Raw genomic sequence first — 22,748 nt, forward strand, 5'->3', positions numbered from 1 at the left:
AAAAATAAAAGCAGTGCCAAGACAGAGAGGGGCTGTCCGGTGCATGTGAAATGGTAAGTGACAAGAGGCCAGGAGGTAAGCCTGTGCGGAGGGGCTCCAGTTACCAGGGAAAGAGCACAGGCCATGGTGGGTGGTGACCTAAACTCCCTCCCATGCTGCAGGCAGCCTCCAGGGCAGCAAGAAGCTACTCTGAGGAAACACTTTGAGAGTTTCCATGCGTTCAGAGGTGACCTTTTTTTTAGTCATTGCTCTGGCAAGATTAACCAGCTGCCTAACAAGTGTGCATTCCCAGGAGGGAGAGGCAGGATGCTTACCCATCATGCCCATCTCTGGTCCCCTCAAGGCCTGCAATCTCTAACACATGACAAATAGTGACATCTAGTTTTGAACACAGAGTTAAAAGCCTGGGAGTGGACGGGCCCCTGGCATTTTCACCAGGCTCCTGGTGGTAGAGCACACCTAAATACTACAGTCCAGGGCACGGAGGTCTTCCAGGAGCTCCTGGGCAGCAGACTGCAGGTGGGAGTTGCGGCTCTTGGACATGGCCAGGATGCGCTGCAGGGGTAAGGAGCTCTGGAGCTCAGAGGCCACCTTGGAGAAGATGTCTGGTTCTAGAACCACAGACTGGATGAGCCGCAGGGTATGAAGACACACTTCCGCATCTGGATCTGGGAAGAGGAGATGCTGCTGGTTAAAATCAAAGCTCTTCAGGAAGCCACCCCCAGAGGGGTCTTTCTGAATGACAGGTCTGACAGTTGAAAAAGCTGTGGGCAATCCAGAAGCAGAAGCCTAGCTTGTTATGGTTGTGACTGAACACAATCACCACCACCTTTAATAAATATACATATTTAAATGCTGTGATTACATAATTTAAAGCACTTAAAAGCACTTGCTTTTTCAGAGGACCAGGGTTCTATTCCCAGCACCCACATGGTGGCTCACAACTGTCCATAACTCCAGTTCCAAGGGATCTAACACCTTCTGGCCTCCATGGGCATCAGGCACATATGTGGTGCACATACATACACACAGGCAAAACACTCATACACATAAAATAAAATAAAACAAAATAAATCTTAAAACAAACCCACTAAACTAAAACTATCAGGGCCTCTAAGAATCGGGTTTGCTGTTTCCCTATGGCTGCCATGTGAAAGGCTTAGTTGTTAGCCTGGTATGTTCTCGGGTGGTGGTGAAACTTTACAGAATTGCACTTACAGGGAAGAAGTTAGGTCACAAGGGATGTGCTCTTCAGGGGATACTGGGACCCCCTAGACCATTTGTTTCTCTCGTTGCTTCTCAGCTGCTATGTTGTAAAGAGACATATCCTGCTGTCACAGCCCAAAGCAACAAAGCCGAAGACTAAGGACTGACACATCTCAGACCACAGGCCAAAATAAGCCTCCCCCTTTTGAGATAATAACCACAGCGTGCAGAACTCACTGACATGGGCTTCCCGTGGTTTTTAGGACTGCCTACTTTTACAGTTGCTTAAGAAGGTAGTACCTCTCATGTTCATGCCAACTGTGACAAATTCCTCAGCAACAACATAGATAGTGCCTACTTGGGGTCTTTGAAGTAGATAATGTCACAGTGTCTTTGTTACTGTTCTATCGCTGGGAAGAGACAACATGACCAAAGCTACTTATAAAAGAAAGCATTTAACGTGGGAAATGTTTAGAGTTTCAGAGGGTTAGTTCATGATCATCATGGCAGGAAGCATGGCAGGCAGGCAGGTAAGCACGGTGTTGGAGCAATGACAGAGCACATATCTTATTCACAAGATGGAGGCAGAGAGCAAGAAACTAGGTCTAGGGTGGACTTTTAGAAACCTCAAAAAAAAAAAAAAAAAAAAGCCTCCTCTAACAAGGTTACACCTCCTAACCCTTCCCAGTCTACCATCTAAGAATCAAATGTATGAGCCAATGGGGGCCATTCTCATTCAAACCACCACACACAGGCCACAAGGTCCACACTGCATTTCACTTCTTGCCATCTGAATGCTCCTCAGGGGTTACAGAGCCTTACAACCCTGCTCATATTATAATAACCACCGAAAGGCAGACGAGGGTAACAGCCTAAGTCAGAGCTATAACCTGGTGGGCACTATGGGCTGGAGGCCTTAACGGGAGCCATGTGTACAACCAGCTCCTCTTTCTCAGCAGTGCACTTGCTCAAAAGGGCCTTTCAGGAAGTCAGTGGGACTGAACACTACTCCCTGAGCCCAAACCATAGACTTCTTTTATAGAACAAAAGTGGGGATTGTAGTTAGGGAAGGCTAAAATAAAATCTGTTCTTCATTGAAGGAGGGACACGGGGCTATCCTAAACCCAGACTACTGAACTCTTCCTGTTCTAGAGAAGAGGTAAAAGGTATGAAAGTATAGGGCAGGGTAGCTGCTACGGAATACTACAGAGAAACCCAGGCACAAGTAGACAGCAGCAGGGAGAAACACTAAAACAGGCATCAAAAATAAAATCCTTTCTAGTTATCTTTACCTTAATTTTGTAAAACTGAGGGAAAGGGGCTAAAATAAGACATGCAAAACTAATAAAGATATGTGCAGAAATCAATACAGTTGGGAGTAAAAATGCTGGGTGTGGAGCTGATGTCTGCAACTGGAGAGCTAAGGGAGGAGGACCACTGTGAGTTCAAGGCAAAACTGGGCCTCCAATTCCAGGATAGCCAAAGACTCACAGTGACTTTCTTGTTTCAAAGAACAAAAAAATGAACAACAAAAAGATAAATAAGTACAATCAATTCAGGAGGAAAATGAAAAAAAGCAAAAGTTGGCCCTTTGAAAAATAATTCCTAAAACTAGTCAAGACTAGCAGAAAGGGGGGAAAGTCAGAAATGAGAAATATCAAGAGCAAGATAGTGGCTTTAACTACAAATCCTACAGAAAGTTAAGAATAAGAAGGGATATGAACAATTTTGTGTCCGTAATTTTAAAACTTGGATGAATGCACTTTCAAAGTTCCCTGTGTTTTTTCTTTAGGTTGAATAACCTAAATTAGTCCTACATCTACTAAGAAAACTGAATTTGAAGTTAATAGGAAATGTTTAAACAATGAGTAAGAACCCAGCCCCAGATGGCTTCATTTACAGAAGACACAGTAATCCTACATAAGACTTCTAGGGAGGGGTTGGGGATTTAGCTCAGTGGTAGAGCTCAAAGCCCTGGGTTCAGTCTTCAGCTCGGGGGGGGGGGGGGGGAGAGCTTTTCCAGAGGACTCAAGTTCTGTCCCCAGCGATGGGGCTCACGACTACCTATGACTTTAATTCCAGAGGATCCAACATCCTCTGGCCTTTGTAGACACTGCACTCACATACACAAAGCACACACACACACACACACACACACACACAATTTTTTAAAATATTTCCAGAAAATAGAAAGAAGAACAAAGGTGGGCATGGTGGCGCATGCCTTTAGTCCCAGCACTCGGGAGGCAGAGGCAGGTGGATTTCTGAGTTCGAGGCCAGCCTGGTCTACAAAGTGAGTTCCAGGACAGCCAGGGCTACACAGAGAAACCCTGTCTCGAAAAACAAAAAAACAAACAAAAAAAAGAACAAACCTCAATTTTCTAAATGAGGCCAAAATTATTCTGAGGCTCAAACCATATAAACATTTTATGAGAAGATAACAGAACCACATCTTTTGTGAAAATTCTGAACAAAATATTAGCAAATCAGAATTCAGGACTATATAGAGACAATACTTCAAAATAAATATGCATTTGCATTCTGGAAATGCTAAATGTGTTCAACAGTTATAAATTATGCAAATAGTTCTTATAACACACACTAAGGATTCTTTATCTTTTTAACCAGATGCTGACAAGTCCTTTGGTAAATTTAGTATTTGTTCATATTATAAAAACTCTTAGCAAATGAGAACAGAATGAAATATTCTGAACCATACCGAGGGTATCTACACACAGGCAGACAATAGCACACGCAATAGTGGGCCAAAGCCTCTAAGGCACAAGGACACCATCCTTAAAACCTTCATCCAAATCACAGTTGACATTTTAGCCTCTGCAACACAGAGACACGAAGACTGAGAAGGAAGACCTACTACTTCCACACGATGTGACTCCCTGTACAGAACATTTCAAAGACTATGCAAAAGGCCACTGGGTCTGAGTTTTACGAGGTTTCAGGGTTACAGGGTCAGCACATAAAGATCAGTTTTATCCACACACTGACAAAAATGCAAATTAAGATTTTTAAAAAATAGCACTAAAGATGACAAAAAATTATAAACTCTAAGTCCAGAAGCTTCAAATGGTAAAAGCCACATGACCCTGAAGTACAAAGTGGAGGCAATGAAGCCAAGAGGTGGCCTATGCTGAGACTAGCTCTCTGCTCCACACACTCACACGGGGCTCGCAGCTGCTTGGCCTCATTGCTTCAGGGCCTACGCTGAGACGGGTTTCATGAAGTACATGGTAGGAAAAGCAGCTCACCTCACACTGCACAGAAAAAGAAGGGACTAAGAGAAAGGAGTCAAAGTTCCACTGTCCCCTTCAAAAGCAAGCTCCCTAAAATGACTCATTTCTTTCAACTAGGCTCCATCCCCTAAGCTCCCTTCATCTCAGGCAGTCTCAACCATGAAGGGACAAGCCTCAGCACAATTAAGACTGAGGCCATAGTAACATTTACGGACAAGATGGCTCAAGAGGCTTACAATGCCAAACCTCTTCAACTTTATCTACATATGCAATGTAATTCCAATCAAAATCCCAGTAAACATTTTTTTTAAAAATCAACAAAACAGGACTAGGGAGATAGCCTGGCAGTTAAAGACACTGGTTGTTCTTCCAGAGGCCCTAGGTTCAATTCCCAGCATCCACATAGTGGCTAACAGTATCTATAACTCCAGCTGCAGGGATTCCTGCATTCACTCTGCTAGCTTCTGAAGGTACCAGGCATACGCATGGTACACAGACATGCAAACACTCGTGCATGTAAAATGAATGCATGAATGAATGAAACATATGCACATATACTCATACATACATACAATTTTAAAAATCAACAACCCATTCTTGGTCTTACAGGAAAGGTAAAAGACTGCAAGAGTCGAGACAATTTAAAAAGAAAGTCAAGGCCTTGTGGCTCCACTGACAGCCCAGACCCACAGTTCTTAAGACAACATGGAATTACCAAGGGGTTGACCTGGAAATAAATGAAGAGGGTTGAAGAATCCAGAAGGAGACAATCCAAGGATGCGACTTCATGTAGATTACGACTAACCCGCCTGACTTTATAAAACAAAACAGCAGTGGATCTGGGGCAGCTCCCCTCGCCTGCCCTTCCCGGATGACTGGAGGGTGAAGGAAAGAGATGCTGCAGGAAAAGGCCTTTCTAAAGGACTCCAACACCTTCCTCAAGGACCTAGAGATGCCCTATCGCCCACTGAGAAAGAATCAGATGCTCCCAAACCAGAGACTGTGGAAATTAAAACATGATCACAGAAAGAAAAGCTTCAACAGGAAGACAGGAAGAAATGGAGCTGAGGAACTCTTCAACAGGAAGAAATGGAGCTGAGGAACTCTCGTAAGATGGGCAAAGGCTGGGACGGGGACAGCCCCCACAAAGTAAGAGAACTACTCAGCAGAGACAGCCACCAATGTGCACTGACTTGGTAACTCGGAGCCACTCAGAAGGGAGGGACATGCATTATGCAAACTGAAAGAGTCCTTTTAGTTTTCAGACAAATTGATTTAAAGTGCATAAAATATAGGAGTTCAGAGAATACAATACAGGGTTGAGATAAACTAGAACAAAGTACAGCAGTACAGGGGATCGAGGTGTCATCATGAAAGCCAGAACTTTAGATAACGAAACAGAGAAGTTACACACGTTTCTAAAAGCAGATCGGGTAGGTACAAAGAATCCATAGTGAATCCTGTCTCAGAAACAAACAAACAAACAAACACCACCACCACCACTTCTCTGCAGCACTGGACGTCAGAACAGGATGAAGAGATGCCTTCTCCCTAGAATCTATGCCCAAGGTGAGAAGAACTCAGACACTAAGCATGTCCTCAGCTTCTCCAAGAACACCAGGCTGTACAGTCCAAGCTAAACAAGCCAACAAAGCAAGGAGGGGAGGCAGCGGGAGGAGGCTCCTTAGAGCTCAGCAGAAGCAAGAGACAGTGAGGGAACTATGGGCACACTCGGGAGAGAGACTGGATAATGAGGAGAATTGAAGGTAGATGGATAGTTAACATGTGGGACCAGGCTGGCTGAGCCAGGCCTGACAGCACACACCTGTAACCCAGCACCAGAGAGGCAGAGAGAGACAGGGGGATCTCTGGGGCCTGCTGGCCAGCCAGGCTGCCTTGCCTTATTGGTGAGCTACAAGTCCCGAGAGAAATCCTGTCTCTCAACTCAAGGTTGATCCCTGTCCTTACACATATAGATGTGTGTACATATAAGAATACATGCACAAATACGATAATAGTAGTAGTAGTAGTAGTAGTAGTAAAGAAAAATATACAAAATGAGAAAATTACTGACAAAATAAAAACCTGGAAGAAAAGGAAATCATTTAAGACTTAGGTATGAATAATAGCAGCCATAATAATGCAAAAAAATGAATGCTAATCTGACTCAAGCTATGACTGTTCTGGGATGGTGGGATGATGGAAGACTCTCTTCCTTTGTTACCGGGAGTCAACAAGCAATTCTGAGGGATAAGTTTCATGGGGAAGCCTGAGCAGACTAGCCCCAGTACACATAAGAAGCAAGCAGCAGTGGCCACACGGCATTTGACAGGGATCAGCAGGGCTCTAATATGGAAATAATAAATGAATTTGCACAAGGCTTTTAAATAAAATAAGAATTTAATGAGAATCCTATTTCTATGCACATATTCTGTATATTAGATTTCATATTCCAAATCACATGCAAATTAACTTAATTGAGAATATGCAATGATGTGTAATAAAAATTCTTCACAATCACCAAAAATAAGTCATCTCTGCCCACATATTAGTAATAGTTTACGATTCTTTTCAACCATCCAATGTGCTTAATGATCAACAGGATCCTGAAGGAACCCAGCGAGCCATCCCGCTCATCTGAGGCAAGGGCATTTGTTTCACCTGCGACGACAACTTGTCCCCGCCAGGGTTCCCGGCCAGTGGCCGAGCACTTGGAACACCTGCACAGTTACCTTCCTCAGGACCCTGGGCTACTTCCAAAGCACCACGGCCTGTCCCAGCAGCAGCCTCAGCCCTGTGCTTCCAAACCTCAGAGAACAGTGAGTGTGGGGGCGGGGGCGGGGGAGTGTGGGGTGCTGTCTCCACAGCCCCACTTCACTTGCAGACCCCACCTGCCTCTTGCTTCCATTCAGGAGACTCTAGGACTGGCTGCCGTAGCTACTCTGCTCCAACTCACACTGTTCCTTACTTTGCAGTCACTGCCACTCCTCAGTGCCTGAGGTGGCACATCTCCAGGTCCCCGCTGATCTCCACATTGGTACTGCCCAGTTCTTCTTTACTGCTCCGACACACTAGCCTCCCTTCCAGGCCCTGGAGGGTGACTGGGAAGCCCCGTTTCATTGCCTGCTGCACGTCTCCCCACTGCTCCTCTCATGCACATGCCTCTACCCCACTGTCCTTCTCCCCACTTGTCGGTGACCTCACCTGTGCTGCTCATTTGTTGCCCTAACCCTCCTCTCGGGAATCCAGATTTCCTGTTGAGAAGCCTGCCAGGAAGCTCACCTTGGGTATTTGATGCCACATCTGCTTATACAGTGTCAAAGTCCACCTCTCACTAAGTGGGCACTGACACTCTTGCCCATCAGAAGCCGTGCCTGCTCTTCCTCCCAGCATAGCCTAAGTCTACAATGGCTACACCCCAGACATAGCTCTCATCCAGTGAGCTGCGGAGGCCCTAGTTAACACTTCCACTTCTGAATCTTCCTGTGGCAAGAATGATACTTTCTAAATGGAATCAAAATGCACCCCTCTCTGCTTTGCACTTTTGACAAGAACACAGCCTTGTGTAGGGCAGAAATCTTGCCCCACCAGCTCCCCTCAGGTTCTGTGCAGTCCTTCCTAGCACTAGGAACACTGCCTTGCTCTTGCTTTCCCCATTACGTATCTGCCCTTTCTCCCAGTACACCTTTCCTCTATTTCACATGCCCCTCCTCAAAGTTCAGCTGAGGTATTTCATCAGTGACATTCACAGCGCCTGAAAACCATCCCTGCATCCTCACAACCGAAGCAATGAACTTGATCCATCAGAGGGCTGGGATCCAACATTACCATCACTGCGAGATCTGGAGTCAGTCAGATCTGCTTCCCTGGAAAAGCAGCAGCTGGGGCCGTGGGGATTTCCCAGGGGTCCGTGGTCTTAGGACTGGGTTTGTCTTGGGCATCTCACCAGGTTCTCACTGTCATCTAGACACTGTGGCAGAGAGAAGGGAAGACTCCTGTCATGTAACATGCCCTGGGTGCTGTTCTCAGAAAAAGACCCAGGGCCCGGCCACACTTGAGGAAAGAGTCGCTCTGACTCACCTAGAGGAGAGATACTGGTGAGTTACAGCCAAGAGACACAGGCCACTAAGACTGAGTTTTTGTCTTTTGACAGAACATTTTTATTCCTCTCCCACACTGTACTTCACACTGATACCAACTACAGTTAACACGGGGGTCTACAGCTCAGAGAACTGACAGACACAAATCTCATTTCAGGAAGAAGTCCCAGGTAATCCAAAAGGCAACAGGGGGAACAAGCAAGAGCCCTACAATTAGGCACAACAAATCCCTTCTAGATTAACAGAGAATCTACCTCCCTCAGCTCCTGTCACCCAGTAAAGCGTGTCCCATACAAAAGCTGTCAGAATCAAAAGACAGCACTGTGTTGGGCTGTCAATTCCAAACCAAATTAATGAAAGAACATTGGATGGTATGAAGAGAGGGGGTGTTCTCATGTAGGTTCATTGCAGACCGCAGGGACCAGTCTTGCACTGAGGTCACTGTAGCCTTGTGTGGGAAGTACTTCTTCAAGGACAGCCTGCTAGCAGTTGCAGAACCTTGACTGTCGTCACTTTATTGATCCCTGTGGCCAAGGAGTATTGTTTCACAAGATCTTATGCAATCTTCACTTTACTTTTGAAAACGTCTCCTTACCTCGAGCTCTGTGCTATGCCAGAGTGTCCTAGGACACGGCTGTCTCCGCTGCAAGCCTCTGTTAGTCTCAAATACATGCCATTATTCTGTTACTCTGGTTAACCCAGCTTTCAACTAAAACTTTACACGGCATATTAAGAAGAAAAAGAAGGGGCTGGAGAGGTGGCTCGGCCGTTCAGCACACTTGCTGCTCTTGCAGAGGACCTGAGCTCAGTTCTTGGCACTCATGAAAGCGCACAGCCACATGCAGCTTCAGTTCCAGAGAAGAGGGCATCCGATGCCCTCCAGAGCAGACACTGTATGTAAGAGGTGCACAGATGTACATAAAATAAATCAATTATAAGAGATAAAATAAAAACAGATCTTTAAAAAGAAAAGGAGGGGGTGTGGAGACCAATCATCAGAAACAGATGCAGACACACACAGGGAATTTACACAGCTCAGGGCAGCACTGGCTGCTGCCACAGCAACACCGCGGAGAAGGGGTGTAAACAAAAGAAAGTTATTCCTCACAGTCCTGGAGGCTGAAGTCAGAGAGTCAGGTGCCAGCAGCGGGCTGCTCCCCAGGCCTCCTTAGCCAGCATCTTCCCCATGGCCTCATACGGCTGCCCCTCTGTCTATGGCTGTTCTCATAGAGATGTCAGACTGGATAGGTAAACTCATGAACTTAGTTATCTCTGAAAGACCATGTCTCCAAGTACAGTGACCTCCTCAGATCAGGCCTTCAGCCTGTGGGGCACAATTCAGACCATGGCGTATCCTAACAGAAAAGGTTGAAAGTGGGTGGGCTTAAACAGAGACAGACACTCAAAGAATGCATCGAATCTCACGTCACCTCCTTACTCACCTCACCAGCCGACTGGTCGCCATTCCCTAAACTTATAGGGCTCTTCTCCTCTCTGACAAAGGATCTAACAAATACAACTGAAGAAAGTTTCCTTTTGACTTGTGGTTTTGGAAAGCCCAGCCCACAGTTGCATGGCTTCCTATGCTTGGGCAGAGCATAGTGCTGATGGGAGCATGTGCTGGAAGGGCTTTTTAACCTCAGTGCATTGGGAGCAGAGCACAGGGAAAGAGGCCAGGGACAAGACACTCCCAAGGAATTACCTTTCAGACCGACTTCTGCTACTGAGGCCTCTCTACCCAAACTCCTGGACCCTCTTAACATCATACCTGCAGTAGCCAGGGGCCACGGGGCAATGATATTCAGGGTACACCACTTCTACAAAATGCCCTTCTCTCCTTGCATCAGGACAGCAGGGTATCGCTGTCTTGCCAATACTTAAATTATCCACTGTAAGTGCTTCTTGGCCATTAGAGACCCCTCTGTTGAGAATTCTCTGTTTAGTTCTGTACCCTGTTGTTTGTTAGTTTCTTTGTTTAATATTTATTTTATGTATATGAGCACACTGTAGCTGTCTTCAGACACCAGAAGAGGGCATCAGCTCTCATTACAGATGGTTGTGAGCCACCATGTGGCTGCTAGGAATTAAACTCAGGACCTCTGGAAGAGCAGTTGGTGATCTTAACCACTGAGCCCTCTTTCCAGGCCCTTGTACCCCATTTTTAAATTGGGTTACTTGGTTTGTAAGTGTTATTTCTTGAGTTCTTTATATATTTTGGATGTTAATCCTCTTTCAGATGTAGGGTTGGTGAAGATCTTTTCCCATTCTGTAGGCTGCCATTTTGTCCTATTGATGGTGCCCTTTACATTACAGAAGCTTTTCAGTTTCATGAAGTTCCATTTATTAATTGTTAATCTTAGTGCCTGAGCTATTGGTGTTCAGTTCAGGAAGTTATCTCCTGTGCCAGTGTGTTCAAGGCATTTCCCTACTTTCTCTTCTATTAGATTTATTATATCGAGTTTTATGTTGAAGTCTTTGATCCATTTGGACTTGAGTTTTGTGCAGGGTGATAAATATGAATCTATTTGCACTCTTCTACATGCAGACATCTAGATAGACCACCAGCATTTGTTGAAAAAGCTCTTTTTTCCATTGTGTGTTTTGGTTTGTCAAAAATCAAGTATCCATAGATATTTGAGCTTATTTCTGGCTCTTCAATTCTAATTTATTGATTAGCCTGTCTGTTTTTATCTGAATACCATGAGGTCTTTATTACTATTGTTCTAGAGTGCAGCTCTAGTGATAGCTCCAGAAGTTCTTTTATTGAATAGGATTGTTTTAGCTATCCTGGGTTTTTGTTTTTCCATATGAAGTTGATAATTGCTCTCTCAAGCTCTGTAAAGAGCGGGGTTGGAAACCTTATGGGAATTGCATTGATTCTGTAGATTGCTTTTGGTAAGATGGCCATTTTTACTATGTCTTCTGAGAGGTTTCGTCCAGCAGCTGATGGAAAGACAGATGCAGAGACCCACAGCCAAGCTCAGGGAATCTTGTGAAAGAGTGAGAGGTGAGGTAGAAGGATGGAAGGAGCCAGAGGGGTCAAGGACACCACAGGAAGACCTACAGAGTCACCTAACCTGGACCCATGGGGGCTCACAGAGCCTGAACCACCAACCTTTCAAGGAGCATGCAGGGGCTCAACCTAGCCTCCCCCCTCCCCACATTTGTAACTAGATGTGCAGCTTGGTCTTTATGTGAGTCCCCTAACAACTGGAGTGGGCTGGAGGGGCCTGCCTCTGACTGTTGCCTTCCTTTGGTTCCCTATCCCCTAGCTGGGCTGCCTTGTCTGGCCTCAGTAGAAGAGAATGCACTTCGTCCTGCTGTGACTTGATGTGCCAGGGCAGGCTGATCCCCATGGTACTTCTGAGGAGAAGGAAAAGGAGTAATGGGGGAAGGGTGTTGTGAGGGTACACCTTGGAGGAGAAGAAGGAGGAAGGCTGTGATCAGGATGTAAAGTGAATACATAATATAAATTAATGAAAATATTCACTGTATGTGCAAGACTCAGAATAAGGCTCATTTACTCTGTAAGTAAAAGGGCCCTTTTATGTGAATAAGGCTACTGCAATACAAATACAAAGAAACTGCAGGAGGAACAAAATAACTAGGTGTTGGATCTGGCACAGGACACCAAATGGCAGTGCTGCTGACAATGTCCTCAATGACACAGTCTGCCTCAGCTCAGGCTGGACTCTGACCAGGTCAACAGAAGGATCACTGTGGGCAAACAAAAGCCAAAACTCCCACATTCCTCAGAACACTTGTAAAGTTGCTTTCTGTTTGTTGGGAAAAGCCATCACTTCCCTTACCCACCCCTTACAGCCAGCTGCCTCTGGCAGGAGCATCTAGTTCCTGGTTAACTCAGACAGACAACCCTGTAACAGATTAAAGTCCCTTGGTACTTTCCAAGCTATTGTGGCCCACATCAGACCTCCCCTTGCTCTAACTCCCAGACTTCTGGCTTACATGCCTCCCCCACTGCTAGCTGTCTCCTTAAAACTAACAAGACTTCTCCCAGTGTTTTGGCTGTTCTACCCGCTACTTTGAGGCAGCCTGGAAGTTAGATTTCCCACTAAACCTTTCCTTCTACTTGTGTAGTGGTCTAGGTAGAGTGCTCGGCCTATTGGTGGTTCCACTGCACCCTCGCTGACACTGGGCATGCTAGAAAGAGCTTTGTGGACCCCTGGAAAGGATAAGACTGGAGTCATGAGATAAATGCAGCCAAAGTTACAGCCAATAGGGATAACCTCATGATGACACCGTAAGAGCTCAGTCACTGTGACAATAGTTGAAGGGAGACAGATCATGGAGGGAAACCAACATAGACCATGTAGGCAGAAGAGTAATACAGAACTCAGTCCCAGTGACAAAAACTTGGCACTAAGAGACAAGTGAGGCAATATGATGAAGGATCACCAAACAAAGGGGACATGCTACGACTGTCTCACACAGAGGGGACATGCCAGGACTGTCTCACACAGAGAGGACATGCCACGACTGTCTCACATGGAGGGGACATACCACGACTGTCTCAAATGGAGGGGACATGCCACGACTGTCTCACATGGAGGGGACATGCCACGACTGTCTCACATGGAGGGGACATGCTACAACTGTCTCACACAGAGGGGACATGCCACAACTGTCTCACATGAGGGGACATGCCACGACTGTCTCACATGGAGGGGACATGCCACGACTGTCTCACACGGAGGGGACATGCCACGACTGCCTCACACAGAGGGGACATGCCACAACTGGCTCACACAGAGGGGACATGCTATGACTGTCTCACACAGAGGGGACATACTACAACTGTCTCACACAGAGGGGACATGCTACGACTGCCTCACACAGAGGGGACATGCTACGACTGTCTCACACAGAGGGGACATGCTACAACTGCCTCACACAGAGGGGACATGCTACGAGTCCGACTGCCTCACACAGAGGAGACATGCTACGACTGCCTCACACAGAGGGGACATGCCACAACTGCCTCACACAGAGGGGACATGCCACGACTGTCTCAAACGGAGGGGACATGCCACGACTGTCTCACACGGAGGGGACATGCCACGACTGTCTCACACGGAGGGGACATGCCACGACTGTCTCACATGGAGGGGACATGCCACGACTGTCTCACACGGAGGGGACATGCTACGACTGTCTCACACAGAGGGGACATGCTATGACTGTCTCACACAGAGGGGACATGCTACGACTGTCTCACACAGAGGGGACATGCCACGACTGTCTCACACAGAGGGGACATGCTAGGACTGTCTCACACAGAGGGGACATGCTAGGACTGCCTCACACAGAGGGGACATGCCACGACTGTCTCACAATGATCTATAGGACCCCTGCCTTTAGAGGCCTTGCTCCCTCCCAGAACTCATGTGGGAATCTAAATGCCTTTCATGAGTTGTTAGTAGTGTTAAAGTGTAGATAATATATTAATTGCTTTTAGAGGTAAGGTCTTTGGGAATTAATTCAATCATTAGTGACTGGTAGCTTCATAAAAGTAGATAAAGACACACATAGGCCTGAGTTCTCTACTATAACAGGATGCAGCTCAGGGATTCCTTACTAGAACATGAACAGAGTTGTTAAGGAATTGAACTTCAAACCATGAACCAAAATAAGCATCTTTAAAATTTACAAATTAACCTGCCTTGGGTATTTCAGTGTAGTGACAGGTTAATACAATGGTTTTAAAGCAGCCACCATGAGAGTTCCTCAATGAACAAAGGTGTAAAGTCTTAAAAATAATCTCAGCAAATAAAGAGAAGGTATACTTAGTAACAAAGCTAGAACTGAAAATACAATAACTGAGACAAAGCTGTTACTAGAGAGACAATTAAAGGGAGAGGTGAAGAAAATCTGTGAGGGCCAGGGGAATGCCTCAGTGAGTAGAGTGTTGGTCAGGCAGGCCCAGCCATTCAGGTGTGACCTAGAACCCACATAAAAAAGCTGCCTGTGCTAGTTCACATCAGCATGGTAGCAATGTGTTCCTGTGCACAAAAGCACAGAAAAACAAAGAAATGGAAAAGACAGGAAAATGGAATGAAGCCGTGTGAGCTAGCAAGAGAAAGATGACATTAAAACCCCAAGGGAACTGGTAAGACACAATGTTCACAGCTCTGAAGAATAAGAGAGGAAAATGAGGAGGGCTGGAAACAGCTGGGAAACACTGACTGAGCATGTACCCGATTAAGCCAAAAACAGGGTGCCAAAACACCGAAACACACACTATGATCTAGAACATACCAAACCTTGGGAGTCTATGCTGAACATAAGAGAAGTGACTCCTAAGTAGTGGGCTTCTCAGAGGAAGTGATGCTGCACTTCCCACACATTGAACAAAAGAGAACTGTCAGTTTTAGAGACCTGTTTCCAAGGGAACAGTCTTTTAATATGAAGGGGAGCTCTAGTCATGCTCAAGTGAGGGAAATGACGAGATAACACAAAGAGTTGTGTAGGCACACTCCAGCAGCACGGGTCACAGCTCATGACCCAAGTGCCCATCGGACAATGAATGCATACATGCTGGACATCCATACTGTAAACATAAAGTGCTGACCCATGTTATAACAAGGATAAACTTTGAAAATGCCGATGGAAGGACATCATGGGAAATGGTAACACACTCTAATGAGGGCTAACAAGCAGTCAGTAAATTACACCAGGGATAACGGATAACTTCTGGACCCTGTAACTCTCTAACATGTGTAACATTAGTGTGACAGCTAATCTTGTTAGTCAGTTTGACTACATCTGAAATCAACTAAAACCCAACTTTCTAGGCATGCCTGTGAGGGGTTTTCTTGATCAGACTGAAGTGGGAAGAGCACCCTAAATCCAGGTCACACCTTTTACTGGCAGCCCACATAAAAGGACATGAACATTGAAGCTATTGCTTTTGTCTACTTGCCTCCATTCTTAATGGCAAGTTCATCTACCCTGTTGTTATAGCTGGTATTAAATCCAACTTCTTCAGGAGCCCAGTGTAAACTCAGCGGCTGTCCAGGTTCCCTCCCAGACTCCAGCACCAGATTGGGTCTGCAAAGACATCCAGTCTCGTGGATGGGAGAACTTCTAGATTCTTGGCCTTTCTTTCCATCATGAGGCAGTCATTGTTGGACTATCCAGACCACAGCTTGTAAGCTGACTTAGTAAAATACACATACACACACACACACACACACACACACACACACACACACACACACAGCCAGCTCTAGTGAGCCCTGACTAATACAACTAGTCTTGCAAGTTTTCTATAAATATGAGCAATGAAACAGGAATGAAGTGTTGGGTAGAAAAGGAATCTTGGACAAGAGAAAGGAAAGGTATGCTGTAATGAGAAGGGAAAGGCCAGCAAAGCTTTACTGGAGCCAGTGAGAGTTGGCATACATGAACACGGATTAGTAGCATATACAATGTGAACTCTGATGGCTAAGAACAGTTTTCTTGTGTTGTCTCACTGAAGCAAAATTAGAAATTACAGAAGATGACTAATTTCTGACACTCAATTCCATCCCATCAAGTTCCCTCATGCCCTTTCCTTTGGTCAGCCAACCTATAAGCAACTAAAGTTCTCCTCTGCTCTGTGGCTGAGTTTTAGCTGCTCTTGAGAACTGTGTAAATGAAGCTATGCTGTGTTAATTGATTTCTATAGTTATGAACACACTGCTGAGAACTTAACTTAGAAGAATCATTTACTTTGCACGCAGATTCAAAGGTTTCAGTCCATAACCCTTGGCTGTTGCCTCTGGGCTTCTGGTGAAGCAGAGCATCATAGTCCCAGAGCACATGGCAGCAGTTGCTCACTGCACAGCAGACAGAAAGCAGTGAAGAAAAATACCACTGCCAAGAACACACTCTCAGTGACCACTTCCTCCATCTGGATCCCACCCCCTGAAGTTTCTGGAATCTCCCAAAACAGGCTGCCACTGACCAGGCAGTTTTGGTTTTGGTTTTTTTTTTAAAGACTAAGCTCTTCAGAATGGCATTTCACATGTTATGATTTTGCCCTTGGTGCCCAAAAAAGTTAATGTCCACCACAACACAAAATAACTTCAGTCCATCTCTACGAACCACTGTGGTCTTAACAGTGCTAATGCTGTTCAGAAGGGTAAGCTCAACATCCTCTGGGACCCAAGGCAAACTCACATTACATTCCCATAATGCAATAGCACCGAATAAACATTCCTATTCCAGATGAGGAGGAAGACTGACTAGAAAGGAAGGAGTGAGCAAAGACTGAATTCAGGAAGGGAGATGTTAAGTCCTGCCGCTTCCATGTCTATCATCTAGAGCAAGTAACGATAGATGTGAGCCTCAGAAATCTTGGGGAGCCACGCCCCTATGGCCCTGTCACTCACAGCCTACATGGCTCACCTCATCACCTGCAGCTTTCCTTCACACCGGTTTCACTCCCTGGCATCTCTAACTTCTTCAAGTCTCCATTTCATGTTTGGCTTCACCCCATCCTCTATAAACCTCCTGTGAGGATCTCACCTGTGCTACATATTACCTGGTCTCCCAGGTTTTCCTGCGAATCCAGTGATACCTCCATGAGCCCATAACTCTTGCATTCTTCATGTCTGAAAGGCCGGCATCAGGTGGATGACTGGCTCAAGCAGTGACCCACAGCTGTAGCAGCCTCTGAGAACCTGCAGAGCTGAGGGGACCCTGCCCTTGGTGATGAGACCCCAGTAGGGTGACCCAGAGGCACTGTCTTCTGGGAAGACAGTCTCAAACGAATTCGCTCTTTAATGCCTTTGAGCCTGCCACAGCTTGGATGAAGCCAACTCCTGAGATGCCCTGTCACATCATTCCTATTGTCCTTGTGAAATGGAACTTTCTGGACAGCGATAATCCCTGTAACACTCTTTACTTTGGTCCCAACTTTAAATTTGCTTCTCTAGTTAAATGCTTTTCAAGTCCTCCCAGTCTCACCTTTACTCCTAGCTCTCGTTGTTCATCTCACTAAGAGCAGCAGGCAGAGCCCTTGCCACAACCTGGCACCTGTAAACTTCACTTACCCTAAGTCTTAGGGCATGGGCAGAGCACAGAGAAGTCCCATACCCCAGGGAGCATAAATGGTCTTGGGTCCAATCCCAAGCACAGTCTCCATTCCTGTTGGAAGCCTCGGAGCACAGGGCTCTGCAGCTCAGCATCCCGGTGGATGTGCTGGAGCTCTGCTGTGGTGCCTCCTCTCTAAAAGCCCTTCTCCCCCTTGCCCACCAGCTCCGAAGGCTCAGAAGTGTAAGTCAGGTTTACCAAAGCCAAGTTTCTGCCTCCAGAATCAACTTTCACTTTTCTGTAGCTGTGAACAAAATGCTTAGAAGAACCAGTTACATGAGGGACTTCTGCTCACGATGTCAGCCCATTGCTCATAGCTGATTCACAAGTGCAGTGAGGCAGGGTGACCACATGGTTCCCAGGGCCCTGAATTTAGGGGCGATGGGGTTGTACAAAACAAGACATAGTCCCTAGGAAGCCAGCCCGAGAGATCCCTCCTCCATTTACACCCTACCTCCTAAAGTTTCCAGAACTTCCCAAAATAGTGTGACCCGCTGGAAACCAAGCCTTTAATACATGAGCCTCAGGGGGAAATACTTTATGTCCCTATGGTAACACTCAGAGATTACAAAACAAAACAGGAGATTTTATTACAAAAGCCCAAACAATCAATGAATGAAGTAACTTGTGCTTGTGTTTTCCCTCTGGTTCCTCAATGTGTGTCATCCCCCCTCCCCTGTATTTAAGGGGCTATTTTCTCCATAGTCCTTGGGAAAACTGCACCTCTGAATCTCAATGCACCTCCTCCTCAGAGGGGACAAGCTCCCTGCTGGTACTTCCATGTCTGAATCATGTGGGCCTGAGGGCAGAACATGAGGTGGAGCACACGGGCCAGCCATCTAGAACAGGTGTAACAGAGGGCACCGGCAACTGTGACTCAATGCTAAGACTCCATCCAGATGGACATCAGGTTCTCAGCTTCTTGCACACATGTCTCCACAGCAGTGAGGACTCGAACCAATGGTGTCTACCACAGTGGCATAACCGTGTGATAAGGATGGCATTGTCTTAGTCACCACTGTCACCACCAGCAACATCGGGAAGGCCACGTCAGTTAGAAGAACCTCCTCTGCCATGCCCTCACTGCAGTGATGCTCTGCCCAAGCACACAAAGCCACAAAAAAAAAAACCCAAAAAAAAACAAAAAAAAAAACAAAGGAAATCTTCCTCCATCTCTCCCAGATGGCCCTCACATGCCAATGGGAATGTGCTAGTCTAGAGAGAAGGAACAGAGGACTGCGGCTGAGGCGGGAGGATGGCTTAGTGGTTAGGAGCACTTGATGCTCTTGCATCAACCACACCAGGTAGTTCAAAAACAGCCTGAAACTTCAGCTCTAAAGGTGAGCACTATGTTAAAAGAAAACCCATGTTCACAACCCAACCAGAACTAATCAACAAGACAATGGACAGCAAGCACCGGAGAAAGTGGACGACAGGGGCCCTTCTTCATTGTTGGGAATATAGACTGATATTGCCATTATAGAAATCAGTGTGGAAGTCCCCTCACCAAAAAAAAAAAAAAAAAAAAAATTTCCATACAACCTGGCCCCACCACCCCACCACTCCTGGCTTGCATAGACATTTTGTTGCTACTCTATTCGCAATAGAAAACAAATGGATGAGCTACACGTCTAACAGGGGATGAATGGACAATGAAAACGTGGTGCATGTGAGGCCAGCAAGATGACCCAGTGAGTGAAAGTACTTCCCTCAAGACCTGAAGACCTGAGTCCGATCCCTGGGATGCACAGAATGAAAGGAGAGAACCAACTCACGGGCATTGTCCTCGGCTTCACATATACACATGCCTACCCGTGTACATGCACATGTGTGTATGGATAAACAAACAAACAAACAAACATTTTTAAATAAAAATCTAAAGTATGGTATACATATATGATAGAATTTTATTTAGCCATTAAGAAAATGAAAACTCAGGAAAATGCTTGTGGAGAACAACTTGTATTCAAACTGTAACAAAGCCTTATCTCAGCTGAGAACTCATAAGAAAAGTCATACTGGGGCTGGAGAGATGGCTCAGTGGTTAAGAGCACCATCTGCTCTCCCAGAGGTCCTGAGTTCAATTCCCAGCAACCACATGGTGGCTCAGAACCATCCCATACCCTCTTCTGATGTGTCTGGAGACAGTGACAGTGTACCCACATACATAAAATAAATAAATGAGAGAGAGAGAGAGAGAGAGAGAGAGAGAGAGAGAGAGAGAGAGAGAGTAAAGCATAAAAGAGATTTTCTTTTTAGAGGTTCTTGTAGCAGCCTGACCAGAAGCTCTTTCCGTGTAACAGTGATTCCCAAGTATCCCAATACATCTTCTGGAACCAGCGCTTTTCTGCCTCCCTGCCCTAAACCCAGCTATGGATGCTGCCTTCCTGGGAACAGCTAGCAGATGTCTTCGGCTTAAATGAACTAACCTGAACTCATAGCTCTCTGCATGGTTTGTTCCTTGCTCTACTCAGACACCAAGAGAAGTAGCCTCACATGCCATCTCTAGCCCACTCCACTTCATCTCTCACTGTACCACAAACATTTTCTGTGTGCCGACTGTCAAATCTCCCTACCTGGTTATGCGTTCCTTACGGAAAAGCTGAGCTTTGCTCACTTGGATTACTGCAGTGCCTCGGACTCCCAGCTCTCTCACAAAGCCAGCAAGTTACAAGGCAGCAGCACAGGCACCAGAAAATGGCAGATCAGCAACACAACAGTGCCATCCCCAAGATACCCAGAGTAAGGCATGTGCGAAGGCTTCAAGGACTGAGGCGGTCTGGAAAGACAGCACAGCACATCACCCAGACACTTAGGAGACATGCCGGTAGGAGCAGATCACCAGCCAATTCATATTTTTAGTGTTTTCTTTCCCAAACCCAAAACAACACTATTCCTCACACTTTAGAATAAATTAAAAACATCTTATGATGGAATGCAGCCCCCTGACTTACTCCACAAGCAGTGCTGTCTGCTTCTAAATCGCACTCTAGCAACAGATTCCTCACTTCCCGCTCACAAAATCTGCACTTTCCAAGTGATACTGCAGTTAGCAGATCATAGGGAAGGCAGTGGAAGAGGCGCTGCTTAGCCAGCTAGGCAAAGGGACAAGGCTGTTCTTCCAGACACACTGTTGTGGCAGGTGTCTCTACTCTGCCGCAGTACAGAGCCTGAGCCCCACTCCGATACGTGCAAGACACATTCAAGTGGGCAGAAATGCCATGAGCAGAGCCCTCAGAACAGTGTGCCATCTATTAGAGTGAGGCAGCATGTAATTTCCACATTTCCCATTAGAGGTAGGTTTCACGAATGAATTCAGCCTGGCATAGAGAAACACATAAGCCCGGGCAGAGGAACGAGGTCCAAGAACGGAGCCTCCTGGGTGGGCAAGGCAGGAGAGGCGGTGTCTGTGTTCTCTGAATCAGCTTCCTAGGAGGAAACGGGAGAAGGTTCTCCTAGAATTTCACCCAGCTGGATGGGTCATGCCGGGAAGAGAGTGTCAATACCAGCAAGTGTGCCTTGGGCACACTTCTGGACCCTGTGCTCCTGTCCCTGGACTCTGTAGAGAAGGCATCTGATCACTACCAGGCAAGCAGTAGCTGCCTGCTTCTGGACAGTGGATGCAACTGGGAAGGGCTGCTGCGAGCTCCTGCTGCTTGGACTCCCTGACACGATGGACTCCTTCAACTGCAGGCAGAATGAGCCTTCTGCCCTTATGTTGCTCTTGTCAGAGTACTGCATCACAGCAACAGGAATGAAACTAAGACAGATGATAACATCAGTAGGATAGAAGTCTGCAAGCTTCTTGCTATTGATATGGGTGTAGCAGCATCAGAAGGTAGCTAGTATACATTAAACAGACCGATTTTATTACCTAAGCTGCCACCAGGAGAAAAAAAAGTTAAAGCTGATAAGGCAATAATGGAGAGACAAAAAATTACTACTTGTGATGGTCTTAATATGTTTGGCCCATGGGAAGTGGTACTGTTAGGAGGTGAGGCCTTGTTACATGAAGTATGTCAATTGGGGGGGGGGGGCTTGGAGTCGCTCGTGCTCAAGCCCAGTGTGGAAGACAGCTTCCTCCTAGCTGTCTGCAGAGGAGAATCTCCTACTTCCTTAGGATTAAGATGTAGAGCTCTCGGCTCCTTCTCCAGCACCACATCGGCCTGCACACGGCCATGCTTCCTGCCACAGTGATAATGGACTGAACCTGTAAGTCTGTCCCAATGAAATGTTGTTCTTTATAAGAGTTGCCTTGGTCATTGTGTCTCTGCACAGCAATAAAACCTTAACTAAAGCACTACTATTGAAAACTACTAAATTAAACCAGAAGAGAACAGGAATTTAATGGAGTAAGGAAAAAAAGACAGGAAAGGCAGAAAATAAGTCAGGCCTATTGATACAAGCCTATATTTCAGATATTTAGAAAGCTGAGACAGGAAGACCACAAGTTCAAGGCCAGCCTAGACAACTTAGTGAGACCCTGATTCAAAATTTTAAACGTTTTAAGGATGTGAGGATATACAGTGAGTGGCACGGTGCTTGCCTAACACAAATAGGCCCTGGGTCAATTCCCAGGACAAAATAAATATTGAAGTCCTAACTACAAAACGAGGGACACTTTCAACAGAGACACAGTGTGGTGAGTCAAATGAGAATGGCTCTATAGGCTGATGTATTTAAATATTTAGTCATCAGTTGGTGGGACTTCGGGAGAAAGATTAGAAGATGTGGCCTTTTTAAAGTAGGTGTGTCATAGCTTTGAGGTTTCAAAAGCCTACCCAATTCTCACCTCTCTGTCTCCCCATGTCTTCCCCATGCCTCTCATCCTTGCTCTTAGCTACTGTGCCAGGGCCTGCCTGCCTGCCTGCCTGCTGCTTCCATGCTCCCTGCCTGATGATCATGGGCTCTAAGACTGTGATCCCCAAATCAAATGCTTCTTTTTTAAGATGCTGTAGTCATGGGGGGTTGCCGTGGCAATAGAAAAGTAACTAAGAAGCATGGATTTCTGGAAGTACAGAGATGGAAAGCAAGCATGATGTCCAGCGATAAGCCCAACATCAAAGCAGTCTTCAGAGCAAGAGTTACCATTAGG

The 22,748-nt window shown here is 46.1% G+C and overlaps 1 protein-coding gene across 1 annotated transcript in view; it reads right to left on the reverse strand.

Annotated features, from left to right (window-relative positions):
* Nucleotides 1–270: 270 nt before the first annotated feature.
* Nucleotides 271–22,748, reverse strand: part of Hsf2bp (heat shock transcription factor 2 binding protein) — an 83,647-nt gene continuing 61,169 nt past the window's right edge. Inside the window, exon 9 of the mRNA XM_021221779.2 lies at nucleotides 271–668. Within this exon, the coding sequence (XP_021077438.1) occupies nucleotides 460–668 (209 nt within the window). The 3' untranslated portion in view covers nucleotides 271–459. The remainder of the gene's footprint in view (nucleotides 669–22,748) is intronic.

The sequence above is a fragment of the Mus pahari genome, chromosome 21 (assembly GCF_900095145.1).
Source record: "Mus pahari chromosome 21, PAHARI_EIJ_v1.1, whole genome shotgun sequence".
NCBI classification, from domain to species: Eukaryota; Metazoa; Chordata; class Mammalia; order Rodentia; family Muridae; genus Mus; species Mus pahari.